The 13,104-nt window shown below is 45.1% G+C and overlaps 1 protein-coding gene across 2 annotated transcripts in view; it reads right to left on the bottom strand.

The window, feature by feature from the left end:
- Window positions 1-3,262: 3,262 nt before the first annotated feature.
- LOC137561549 (serine protease inhibitor Kazal-type 6-like) overlaps window positions 3,263-13,104 on the bottom strand; it is a 55,973-nt gene continuing 46,131 nt past the window's right edge. For both annotated transcript variants that reach the window (XR_011030045.1, XM_068272865.1), the window contains one exon: window positions 3,263-3,441. Coding sequence is in view for 1 of the 2 variants with exons in the window: in XM_068272865.1 (XP_068128966.1) it covers window positions 3,396-3,441 (46 nt within the window). In the remaining variant the exon portion in view is untranslated. The remainder of the gene's footprint in view (window positions 3,442-13,104) is intronic.

The following is a 13,104-nucleotide window of genomic DNA, read 5'->3' on the forward strand; positions in this document are numbered from 1 at the left end:
GTGGTCTGTCTTACTGCAGCCTTTCCTAGTTGCACAGTGGCTGTATTATCTCTGTTATCTAATCAAATCTTCTTTCCTTTGTCAGCTTTGTCAGCTGAGGTAGGAATGTGCTGTTCTACTGTGATAGGCAGAAGCTATACACATCCTCTCCATGCCCCCTGCAGGCTCTGTATGAGTCACAGACTGAGCTTCTCTGAACCTGTCACATGCTGGTTAGCAGCCATGTGTTTTGTTTGTAAACACTGCCCAAAACTGGCAATTACAAGCCAGGATCTCAGCAGGGAGTGGCAGAAACCGCACAGAGGGGCCCAGGACAGGGGCGTAACTAGAAATCACTGGGCCCCCCTGCGAATATTTGGATGCCCCCCCCCCCCCCCATAGGTGCCAAATAATCGTAATGGGGCAGCGTTTCACTGTAAATTAATTGTAAAGTGGGCAGCATTTTACCAGACAATCGTAATGTGGGCCAGAAAATCGTAATGTGGGCAGAGTTCACCAGAAAATCGTAATGTGGGCCTTTAGAAAATCATAATGTGGGCAGAGTTCACCAGAAAATCGTAATGTGGGCACCAGTCACCAGAAAATTGTAACGTGGACAGCATTCACCAGACAATCGTAATGTGGGCAGCGTTCACCAGAAAATCATAATGTGGGCAGAGTTCACCAGAAAATCATAATGTGGGCAGAGTTCACCAGAAAATCGTAATGTGGGCACCAGTCACCAGAAAATCGTAACGTGAGCAGCAGTCACCAGAAAATTGTAACGTGGACAGCATTCACCAGACAATTGTAATGTGGGCAGCGTTCACCAGAATATCGTAATGTGGGACAGAAAATCGTAATGTGGGCAGAGTTCACCAGAAAATCGCAATGTGGGCAGCAGTCACCTGAAAATCGCCATGTGGGCAGCAGTCACCAGAAAATCGCCATGTGGGCAGCAGTCACCAGAAAATCGCCATGTGGGCAGCAGACACCAGAAAATCGCAATGTGGGCAGCAGACACCTGAAAATCGTAATGTGGGCAGCAGACACCAGAAAATCGTAATGTGGGCAGCAGACACCAGAAAATCATAATATGGGCAGCAGACACCAGAAAATCATAATATGGGCAGCAGACACCAGAAAATCGTAATGTGGGCAGCAGACACCTGAAAATCGCAATGTGGGCAGCAGTGACCAGAAAATCGTAATGTGGCCAGCAGACACCTGAAAATCGTAATGTGGGCAGCAGACACCTGAAAATCGTAATGTGGGCAGCAGACACCTGAAAATCGTAATGTGGGCAGCAGACACCAGAAAATCGCAATGTGGGCAGCAGACACCTGAAAATCGTAATGTGGGCAGCAGACACCAGAAAATCGCAATGTGGGCAGCAGGCACCAGAGAATCACAATGTGGGCAGCAGACACCTGAAAATCGTAATGTGTGCAGCAGACACCTGAAAATCCCCCTGCAGAATTTCAGAGCGGGCCCCCTCCTCCCCCGGGGCCCGCTCGTGGCCGGTTTTTGGGGGCTGGAGGGGTGGCAGCATGAGGGGAAAGCCTTGCCCACAGTCGGCGGGGAGAGGGGAAGTTCCCCCCTCTCCCTCACCTCGGGGCTCTCCCCTCTGCTCTCCCCTCCAGCTAGTGAACCTGTGTGGGCAGCGGGCAGCAGCGGCGGCGGCGGGATACATACCTTCTTCCTTGCGTTCCATCGCCGCCTTCTCGCTCAAGCGGCTGACGTCACTTCCGCTTCCGGAAGTGACGTCAGCCGCTAGAGCGAGAAGGTGGCGATGGAACGTAAGGAAGAAGGTATGTATCTGCCGCTGCTGCCCGCTGCCCACAGACGGTAACTAGCTGGAGGGGAGCGCAGAGGGGAGAGCCCCGAGGTGAGGGAGAGGGGGGAACTTCCCCTCTCCCCGCCGACTGTGGGCAAGGCTTTCCCCTCATGCTGCCACCCCTCCAGCCCCCAAAAAACGGCCCCGAGCGGGCCCCAGGGGGAAGCCGGGCCCCCCCGCGGGCGCAGGCGCTGCAGGGCCTATTGCTACGCCCCTGGCCCAGGAGAACATAATGAATAGAATGGTATGCTTTTTATTGTAAGAATTTTAGAGTACAGATTCTCTTTAAAGAGACACTGAAGCGAAAAAAAATATACGGTAATGTAATGAATTGGTTGTGTAATACGGATATTTACTAGAACATTAGTAGCAAAGAAAATATTCTCCTATTTTTAATTTCAGTTATATAGTGATTTTTATAACATTGCATCATTCTGTAATAGTTGCAATTTACACACGACTCACCATTCTAAATGATTTTACAGAGCAGGCAAGTGAACTATTGACCTGTCCTCTGCAGAGAAAAAGAAAATACAGTGACCGTTGTGATAACAAGCTTCAGAAGACAGAGCTCTCTGCAACTTTAAAAGTTGTGGAGCTCAATGGCTCTTCTGCATAGATAACAACTGGAGTTTATTAACTCTTCCTGTACTGGAGACAATACTATACTTATGTCTCTGCTCCTAATGTTTTATTTCTTAGCTGTAGTACACATACAAACCATTATATCTTTTATTTACTTATTTGTTTGCTTCAGGGTCTCCTTAATGTAGTAGTACAAAATTTGCAATGATCTAACTGATGTATGATACTGGGATACTTGATCCCAACCTATGTGAGCTGCTACCCAAATGGTTTTGTGTTACTGTCTGTCATGAAGCCTGCTTCTCTTGATAAACATATCTGATGGACATCTGGCCCTGACTCATGTCATCATGTTTGCATTCTCACTGGATTGATGTATGGTTTAATTTTTTTGTTGCTATGTTTTGTTTGTTTCTGTTATTGAAGAAAATCAATAAAAAATCTTGTTAAAAAAGAATTAGGTCACTTCGACCTCATTTACTAACAAACTGGATGCCCAGTAATCCAAATTCAATATTCTTGAGGTGTACCTACTAGTGTTTTTGCACTAATTGTTACAGCACCATTCTTTTTTATTTTTTGCATTGCTGTTCCAGCATTGGGACCCTCTGACCATATTCAAAAATAGCATAGGAGCACTCAGAAGGTGGGACAGAGGACCAGGAGGGGGGCAGTAGGGGGGACAATGGAGGCACAGGGGGACAATGGTTTCCTGGAGGGGGGACAGTAATGACACTGGTGGAACAGATGGGGGCACAGTGGGACAGAGGGGGATACTTTGAGTACAGTGTTTGGACTAACAAACAAATTCAGGTTAAGAAAGAACCCACAGTCCCCATCTTCAACAGTCAACGACCAGTATATTATTTATTAGCTTACATGTGGAGAAATATACTTGAGCATTAGACAAACAAAATGCACAAACTGACTCTCCATATTTCATTGCAAATGACTCAAGATATAGGATGTTCTCTTTCCAAACCTATGCTTAGCTTCAATCCCAACATTTAGTTCTTGCCATGATGTACAATTCTTTGTTCCTACAGAAAAAAACAAAGACAAGAATATTTTAAACTTGTAATACAGATTGTGCGCATATTTTCAAAGGGAATGATTGGTTTCCAGGAGGTGTATTTTTTGTGTAGTCCAGGTAACACTGTTCAGTGCAAACACAAGGGCTCAACACGGAATGCTTTTAGTTTATATTTTAATGGTGCTGTTAAAAATTGAACTATTATGCCTTAAAGAGGAACTGTAAGCTCAAAATAATTTATTGCCAGCAGGTAGCCTATACCCAATTTATAGATGAAAACCCAGTATTTTCTGCTAGAAATCCAGAATTTTGCTGGAATCACACCTTTAAGTAGGAAGCCACGCCCCCTCATGAGGCTGCTCCGCGGCTGTATATTCATTAAGCTTGTGCGCACTGCCTTCTGGGTAGTGACATCATGGGTTGCTAAGGGGGGAAAAAACAGCAGTCCTCACTGTTATCAAGGTGGGACATGTGCACGAGGCAGAAGAAGTTTATCTTGCAGCCTCCGATGGGATGATTGATCATCCCTCTCTGCCCTGTGAAGCTGCCGCTGCCACTATCAGGTCAGCGACATGTGTTTAACTCTCCTCATCCCAGCTGGAATCCCTCTTGTCAGCTCTTCCTACAGCCTCCGATGATCTTATAGCTCTGCCTGCATGTCATGTGCATTCACCCGACATGCAGGCAGAGCTATAAGATCATCGGAGGCTGTAGGAAGAGCTGACAAGAGGGATTCGAGCTGGGATGAGGAGAGTTAAACACATGTCGCTGACCTGATAGTGGCAGCGGCAGCTTCACAGGGCAGAGAGGGATGATCAATCATCCCATCGGAGGCTGCAAGATAAACTTCTTCTGCCTCGTGCACATGTCCCACCTTGATAACAGTGAGGACTGCTGTTTTTTTCCCCCCTTAGCAACCCATGATGTCACTACCCAGAAGGCAGTGCGCACAAGCTTAATGAATATACAGCCGCGGAGCAGCCTCATGAGGGGGCGTGGCTTCCTACTTAAAGGTGTGATTCCAGCAAAATGCTGGATTTCTAGCAGAAAATACTGGGTTTTCATCTATAAATTGGGTATAGGCTACCTGCTGGCAATAAATTATTTTGAGCTTACAGTTCCTCTTTAAAGGTAACCAGAAGCAAAAGGAGTACATTGACTGCTATATTTATTCCCTCATAAACAATGCCAGTTATCCTCAGCATTTTATTTTGTTATTTTTGAGTCACGCACCTATAACAAGCATGCAGCCAGTGGCATCAGACCAGAGTCGAAAAATCTTATCTGTATGCTCATTCTGGGCCAGTGACTTCAAGTATCAAGGGCAGCGCATCACCACAAAGGTCAGACAACTGGCATTATTTATTAGAGAGTAAAGACAGCAGCGTTCGTATTCCTGTCACTCCAAGTCCCCTTTACAATGTATTCCTTACACTTTATATGTTCTATTCAAGTAAAGAACTTTTTTAAAGAATTGTTTAACACTATAAAAATATGTTAAAGCGGAATATAACCCTGCATTTCAACTTTGCTCTAAAACATTATTTACAGCATATTATATGCAAAAAGCATTTTTTTTTTACTAGACCAGCATTGGAAGGGTTAAACACAGAGGTTTTAAGTTCCGTGGAGAGATATGCAGAAGTTCAGATAGTTACATTCTATTTAGTTATATGTATATATTTAGAAATGTTACACACTCTTTGGCTGTCCTCCAACTCCTTCTCAGTGAGAGAGATGAGTCACATTCAACACTTAGATACATTTATGTAAACAAAATGTATGTCTCTCAAGTTCGGATGGTCTGCAGAAAAGAACTTTAACCTCCTTGCCGGTCTAAAAAATCCGGCAAGGAGGCAGCGCCGCACATTTTTTTTTTTTTTTAAATCATGTAGCGAGCCAAGGGCTCGCTACATGATAGCCGCTAAGCGGCGGCATCCCCCCACCCACTCCGATCGCCTTCGGCGATCAGAGTATGCAGGGAATCCCGTTGAGAACGGGATTTCCTGCAGGGCTTCCCCGGTCGCCATGGCGACCGGGCGGGATGACGTCACCGACGTCATGGACGTCGGGACGTCATAGGGAATCCCGATCCGCCCCTCAACGCTGCCTGGCACTGATTGGCCAGGCAGCGCAGGGCTCTGGGGCGGGGGGGAGCGACTCGGCGCGGCGGATTGCGGCGGATCGGCGGCGAGCGGCGGCGATCAGAAGTTACAAGCAGCTAGCAAAGTGCTAGCTGCTTGTAACAAAAAAAAAAATTATGCAAATCGGCCCAGCGGGGCCTGAGATATCCTCCTGCGCAGGTTACCCCGAGCTGAGCTTGGGATAACCGGCAAGGAGGTTAAAGCCCCGTGTAACCCTTCCAATGCTGATCTAGTAAAAAAAAATGCTGGTTGCATATAATATACTGTAAATAATGTTTTAGAGCAAAGTTGAAATGCAGGGTTATATTCCGCTTTAAGTAAATTTATAATATATAAAAAAATAATTTCATGGAACTGTGCCTAACTCTTCAGGTTAATAACTTGTTATTTTTATTTCATAAATTTCTTGGTGACTATTCAAACAATTACTTATAGGAGCATATTTATAAAGATGGCAGACAAAGTAAATGATCACAGAACAGCCAAGTTAAACAAGGCTCTGGTCCTTATGGGGCCAGAGCAGCGTGGTCCGTAATCAGTTAAAGTGTAGCTGAGATGGGGCCCCTTTAAAAATGTACACATACCTGGGGCTTCCTCCAGACCCTCCTGACCTGATTACTCCCTCGTCGTCCTCAGTCGCCTTCTCCTTCGCCCACAACTGGCCCCGGAAAAAACTCAATTCGGTGCAAGCACAATCCGGCAAGGCGCGCTGTTCTGCGCCTGCGTAGTAGTACTGCAGGCAATGTGAATGTGGCGGGAGCACAAACGCAGATGTGCAGATGGCCCTAGGCTGGAGGTCTTTCCAGGGCCAATTGCAGATGAATGGGGAGTCGGAAGAGGACAGTGTGAGGACGAGCAGGATGGAGAAGGCTGGAGGAAGCCCCAGGTATGTATATTTTGTCTTTATATACCCATCTCAGGTTCCTTTTAAATGGTCATTGCTTTTATAAGGTTTCTTTAATAAATATCCTGTGGTTAAGTAGGATTTTTAAATTTGCTCACCCTGCAGGAGGGTTAACAAATAACACGCTAAGGATGTTTTGCAGAAGCTACTGTCAAGCAACACTGACAACATGCCCCTCAACCCTACTTCCAGTGCTGGACAACCTGGACTTTGTACTGGGATGTGATAAGCGTGCATATAGTCAGTGGAGAGTACTGGGATTGGTCAGGGTGCAAGCTATGACTTGTGGAGGAGTATGGAGGCCCTTGGAAGAGGTGGCCACCCTGCTGCAAAAAGAGGCAATAATCAGTGGAGTTTGATACTATTTAGATCATTCCTATCGACTAAGGGAGATAAGTGAAATATGTCTAGAGAAAACATCCCCTTTGAGGAATTGTGTGATGGAAAAGGAAGTTTCAAGGGGGCATTACCACAAATATATAGCATAATAAACTCTAGGCTGGATTATACTTTGCATATAAGAAATAAATGGCAGAACTATCTAAAATAAAATGTCACAGATTTTCAGTGGTGAAAGATCGTGACCCTTACATAGAAATCCTCCATCTCTACCAGAATACAGGAATCAGAATTCAAAACATTAAGTAAATGGTTTTATACTCCAAGTAGAGGAGTGCTGGAGGTACCAAAAGGTGGAGGAACCCCTTATGCATGTTATCAGGCACTGCCAAAATATTGGTGACTTTATAAGGTTAAAGGATAATGTCCATGTTTCCCTATGACTCAATTGGGCGATATTACAGTTTAGGTGCTGACCAGGAAGCTGTTATGGGGTAATGGCCATTTTATAAATGGAGGATGGAGAATTCCATTGATCGCAGTGGAGAAATGGGACGCAGGAGAGGAGAGAGAGATTGAGGAGTAGACTACATGGGAGGTAAGTATGACCTGTGTATCGTTATTTTGACTTTTTATTTTCAGTACAGGTTCTTTTTAACCACTTAAGGACTGCAGTCATAAAACCCCTTAAAGAAAACCTGAACTGAAAATTAAAAGTGAAAATCAACATACACAAGTCATACGTACCTCCCATATAGTCTACTCCTCAATCTCTTTTTCCTCTCCTGCGTCCTGTTTGTTCACTGTGATCAAGGGAATTCTCTGTCCTCCATTTTGAAAATGGCCATTACACCGTAACAGCTTCCTGGTCAGCACACAGTTAAACTGTAACAACGCCCACTTGAGCCATAGGGAAACATGGACACATCAGCTCTCCTCTCAGCTGTAACTGACAGCAACTGATATATAACTGACAGCAACTGATATATTTCAGTTCTGACAAAATGTTGTCAGAACTGGAATGGATCACTGTAAGAAGAAAATGGTGAACTTCTGAGAGGAACGGATGGCAAGGTAACTATGTAATGTTCATTTGAAGTTACCTCATGTGTTTATTTAAAATAATTTTATTCAGTACAGGTTCTCTTTAAGGACCAGAGCCTTTTTTTCCATTCAGACCACTGCAGCTTTAACGGTTTATTGCTCGGTCATACAACCTACCATCTAAATGAATTTTACCTCCTTTTCTTGTCACTAATACAGCTTTCTTTTGGTGCTATTTGATTGCTGCTGCGATTTTTACTTTTTATTACATTAATCAAAAAAGACATGAATTTTGTCAAAAAAATGACTTTTTTTACTTTCTGTGCTGACATTTTTCAAATAAAGTAAAATTTCCCATACATTTGAGCGCGAAAGTTATTCTGCTACATGTCTTTGATTAAAAAAAAAAACATTCAGTGTATATTTATTGGTTTGGGTAAAAGTTATAGCGTTTACAAACTATGGTGCAAAAAGTGAATTTTCCCATTTTGAAGCATCTCCGACTTTTCTGACCACCTGTCATGTTTCATGAGGTGCTAAAATTCCAGGATAGTATAAATACCCCCTAAATGACCCCATTTTGGAAAGAAGACACCCCAAAGTATTCACTGAGAGGCATGGTGAGTTCATAGAAGATTTTATTTTTTGTCACAAGTTAGCTGAAAATGACACTTTGTGACAAAAAAAAAATGGAAAAAAAAGTTTCCATTACTTCTAACTAGGGATGGGACGAATCCACAATTTCTTCGAATCCGAATCCGGATCCGAATCTAAAAAGGTTCTCGAATATCTCGAACCTTTCGAATCCCGAATCTAACGAATCCTGCACATAAGAATTGTGCGATCCATGCAATAGTTGCCCGCACTATAGGTAGCTAGGTAAAGGTGTCTTCAATATAGCTAGCAAGGTATAGGGGCCTTCACTATAGGTTGCAAGGTATAGTGGCCTTCAGTATAGGCAGCAGGGTATAGTGGCCTTCATTATAGGCAGCCAGGTATAGTGGCCTTCAGTATAGGCAGCAGGGTATAGGGGTCTTCAGTATAGACAGCAGGGTATAGGGGTCTTCAGTATAGGCAGCAGGGTATAGGGGGCCTCAGTATAGGTAGCAGGGTATAGGGGCCTTCAGTATAGGCAGCAGGGTATAGGGGCCTTCAGTATAGGTAGCAGAGTATAGGGGGCTTCAGTATAGGTAGCAGGGTATAGGGGCCTTCAGTATAGGCAGCAGGGTATAGGGGCCTAGCCTTCAGTATAGGTAGCAGAGTATAGGGGCCTTCAGTATAGGTAGCAGGGTATAGGGGCCTTCAGTATAGGTAGCAGGGTATAGGGGCCTTCAGTATAGGTAGCAGGCTATGGGGGTGCTTCAGTATAGGTAACAGGCTATGGGGGGCTTCAGTATAGGTAGCAGGCTATGGGGGTGCTTCAGTATAGGTAACAGGCTATGGGGGGCTTCAGTATAGGTAGCAGGCTATGGGGGTGCTTCAGTATAGGTAACAGGCTATGGGGGGCTTCAGTATAGGTAGCAGGCTATGGGGGGCTTCAGTATAGGTAGCAGGCTATGGGGGGCTTCAGTATAGTTAGCAGGCTATGGGGGTGCTTCAGTATAGGTAACAGGCTACGGGGGGCTTCAGTATAGGTAGTAGGCTATGGGGGGGCTTCAGTATAGGTAGCAGGCTATGGGGGGGCTTCAGTATAGGTAACAGGCTATGGGGGGCTTCAGTATAGGTAGCAGGCTATGGGGGTGCTTCAGTATAGGTAACAGGCTATGGGGGGCTTCAGTATAGGTAGCAGGCTATGGGGGTGCTTCAGTATAGGTAACAGGCTATGGGGGGCTTCAGTATAGGTAGCAGGCTATGGGGGGCTTCAGTATAGTTAGCAGGCTATGGGGGTGCTTCAGTATAGGTAACAGGCTATGGGGGGCTTCAGTATAGGTAGCAGGCTATGGGGGGCTTCAGTATAGGTAGCAGGCTATGGGGGGCTTCAGTATAGTTAGCAGGCTATGGGGGTGCTTCAGTATAGGTAACAGGCTACGGGGGGCTTCAGTATAGGTAGCAGGCTATGGGGGGGCTTCAGTATAGGTAGCAGGCTATGGGGGGGCTTCAGTATAGGTAACAGACTATGGGGGGGCTTCAGTATAGGTAGCAGGCTATGGGGGTGCTTCAGTATAGGTAACAGGCTATGGGGGGCTTCAGTATAGGTAGCAGGCTATGGGGGTGCTTCAGTATAGGTAACAGGCTATGGGGGGCTTCAGTATAGGTAGCAGGCTATGGGGGGCTTCAGTATAGTTAGCAGGCTATGGGGGGCTTTAGTATAGGTAGCAGGCTATGGGGGGCTTCAGTATAGATAGCAGGCTATGAGGGGCTGCAGTATAGGTAGCTGGGTAATCCTCCTCCCTCCCCCCGCAGCCTCCTCCACTCGTCCCCCTGCATACATAAGGAGAAGCAGCCTCTCACCTCCAGCATCAGCGTGGAGCCCGGAGCAGCAGCCTTCTCCCTTCACTTCCTAGTTCCCCCTAGTGGCCACCTGACCGGCTCTTACTGATGACGCGTAGTAAGAGCCGGTCACTAGGGGGAATAAGGAAGTGTGCAGGAGGTCTGCCGCTCCGGGCTCCACGCTGGAGGTGAGAGGCTGCTTCATCTTTTTTATGCGGCGGGCGAGCGGAGGCGGCTGCGGGGAGCGGGAGGAGGACAATTGCGAGCGGGGGAAGCGGCGGATGCGCGGCGATGCAGAGTCGGGATTCGGCGAACGGAAAATGGCGTCGGGATTCGAGTCCACGAATCTCGAATATTTCCTAATATTCGAGGGATTCGTGGATTCGCCGGATTCGTCGTCCCATCCCTACTTCTAACTTGCGACAAAAATAATGAAATCTGCCACGGACTCACTATGCTCCTCTCTGAATACCTTGAAGTGTCTACTTTCCAAAATGGGGTCATTTGTGGGGTGCGTTTACTGTCCTGGCATTTTGGGGGGTGCTAAATTGTAAGCACCCCTGTAAAGCCTAAAGGTGCTCATTGGACTTAGGGCCCCTTAGCGCAGTTAGGCTGCAAAAAAGTGCCACACGTGGTATTGCCGTACTCAAGAGAAGTAGTATAATGTGTTTTGGGGTGTATTTTTACACATACCCATGCTGGGTGGGAGAAATATCTCTGTAAATGACAATTTTTTGTTTTTTTTTTACACACAATTTTCCATTTACAGAGATATTTCTACCACTCAGCATGGGTATGTGTAAAAATACACCCCAAAACACATTATACTACTTCTCCCGAGTACGGCAATACCACATGTGTGGCACTTTTTTGCACCCTAACTGCGCTAAGGGGCCCAAAGTCCAATGAGTACCTTTAGGATTTCACAGGTCATTTTGCGACATTTGGTTTCAAGACTCCTCCTCATGGTTTAGGGCCCCAAAAATGCCAGGGCAGTATAGGAACCCCACAAATGACCCCATTTTAGAAAGAAGACACCCTAAGGTATTCCGTTAGGAGTATGGTGAGTTCATAGAAGATTTTATTTTTTGTCACAAGTAAGCGGAAATTGATTTTTTTTTTTTTTTTCACAAAGTGTCATTTTCCGCTAACTTGTGACAAAAAATAAATTCTATGAACTCACCATACTCCTAACGGAATACCTTGTGGTGTCTTCTTTCTAAAATGGGGTCATTTGTGGGGGTTCCTATACTGCCCTGGCATTCTAGGGGCCCTAAACCATGAGGAGTAGTCTTGAAACCAAATGTCACAAAATGACCTGTGAAATCCTAAAGGTACTCATTGGACTTTAGGCCCCTTAGCGCAGTTAGGGTTCAAAAAAGTGCCACACATGTGGTACCGCTGTACTCAGGAGAAGTAGTATAATGTGTTTTGTGGTGTATTTTTACACATACCCATGCTGCGTGGGAGAAATATCTCTGTAAATGACATTTTTTTTTTTTACACACAATTGTCCATTTACAGAGAGATTTCTCCCACCCAGCATGGGTATGTGTAAAAATACACCCCAAAACACATTATACTACTTCTTCTGAGTACGGTAATACCACATGTGTGACACTTTTTTGCAACTTAGGTGCGCTAAGGGGCCTAACGTCCTATTCACAGGTCATTTTGAGGCATTTGGATTCTAGACTACTCCTCACGGTTTAGGGCCCCTAAAATGCCAGGGCAGTATAGGAACCCCACAAGTGACCCCATTTTAGAAAGAAGACACCCCAAGGTATTCTGTTAGAAGTATGGTGAGTTCATAGAATATTTTTTTTGTCACAAGTTAGCGGAAATTGACACTTTGTGAAAAAAAAAACAATACAAATCAATTTCCGCTAACTTGTGACAAAAAATAAAATCTTCTATGAACTCGTCATACACCTAACAGTATACCGTGGGGTGTCTTCTTTCTAAAATGGGGTCACTTGTGGGGTTCCTATACTGCCCTGGCATTTTAGGGGCCCTAAACCCGTAAAGAGTAGTCTTGAACCCAAATGTCGCAAAATGACCTGTGAAATCCTAAAGGTACTCATTGGACTTTGGGCCCCTTAGCCCAGTTAGGCTGCAAAAAAGTGCCACACATGTGGTACTGCCGTGCTCAGAAGAAGTAGTATAATGTGTTTTGCGGTGTATTTTTACATATACCTATGCTGGGTGGGAGAAATATCTCTGTAAATGACAATTTTTTTATTTTTTTTACACACAATTGTCCATTTACAGAGAGATTTCTCCCACCCAGCATGGGTATGTGTAAAAATACACCCCAAAACACATTATACTACTCCTGAGTAAGGCGATACAACATGTGTGACACTTTTATGCAGCCTAGGTGCGCTAAGGGGCCCAAAGTCCTATTCACAGGTCATTTTTAGGCATTTGTTTTCTAGACTACTCCTCACGGTTTAGGGCCCCTATAATGCCAGGGCAGTATAGGAACGCCACAAGTGACCCCATTTCAGAAAGAAGACACCCCAAGGTATTCCGTTAGGTGTATGGTGAGTTCATAGAAAATCTTATTTTTTTTCATTTCCGCTAACTTTTGACAAAAATAAAATCTTCTATGAACGCTTCATACACCTAACAGAATACCTTGGGGTGTCTTTTATTCTAAAAAGGGATCACTTGTGGAGTTCCTATACTGCCCTGGCATTTTACGGGCCCAAAACTGTGAGTAGTCTGGAAACCAAATGTCTCAAAATGACTGTTCAGGGGTATAAGCATCTGCAAATTTTGATGGCAGGTGGTCTATGAGGGGGCG

Source organism: Hyperolius riggenbachi, chromosome 3, assembly GCF_040937935.1.
Source record: "Hyperolius riggenbachi isolate aHypRig1 chromosome 3, aHypRig1.pri, whole genome shotgun sequence".
Taxonomy (NCBI): Eukaryota; Metazoa; Chordata; class Amphibia; order Anura; family Hyperoliidae; genus Hyperolius; species Hyperolius riggenbachi.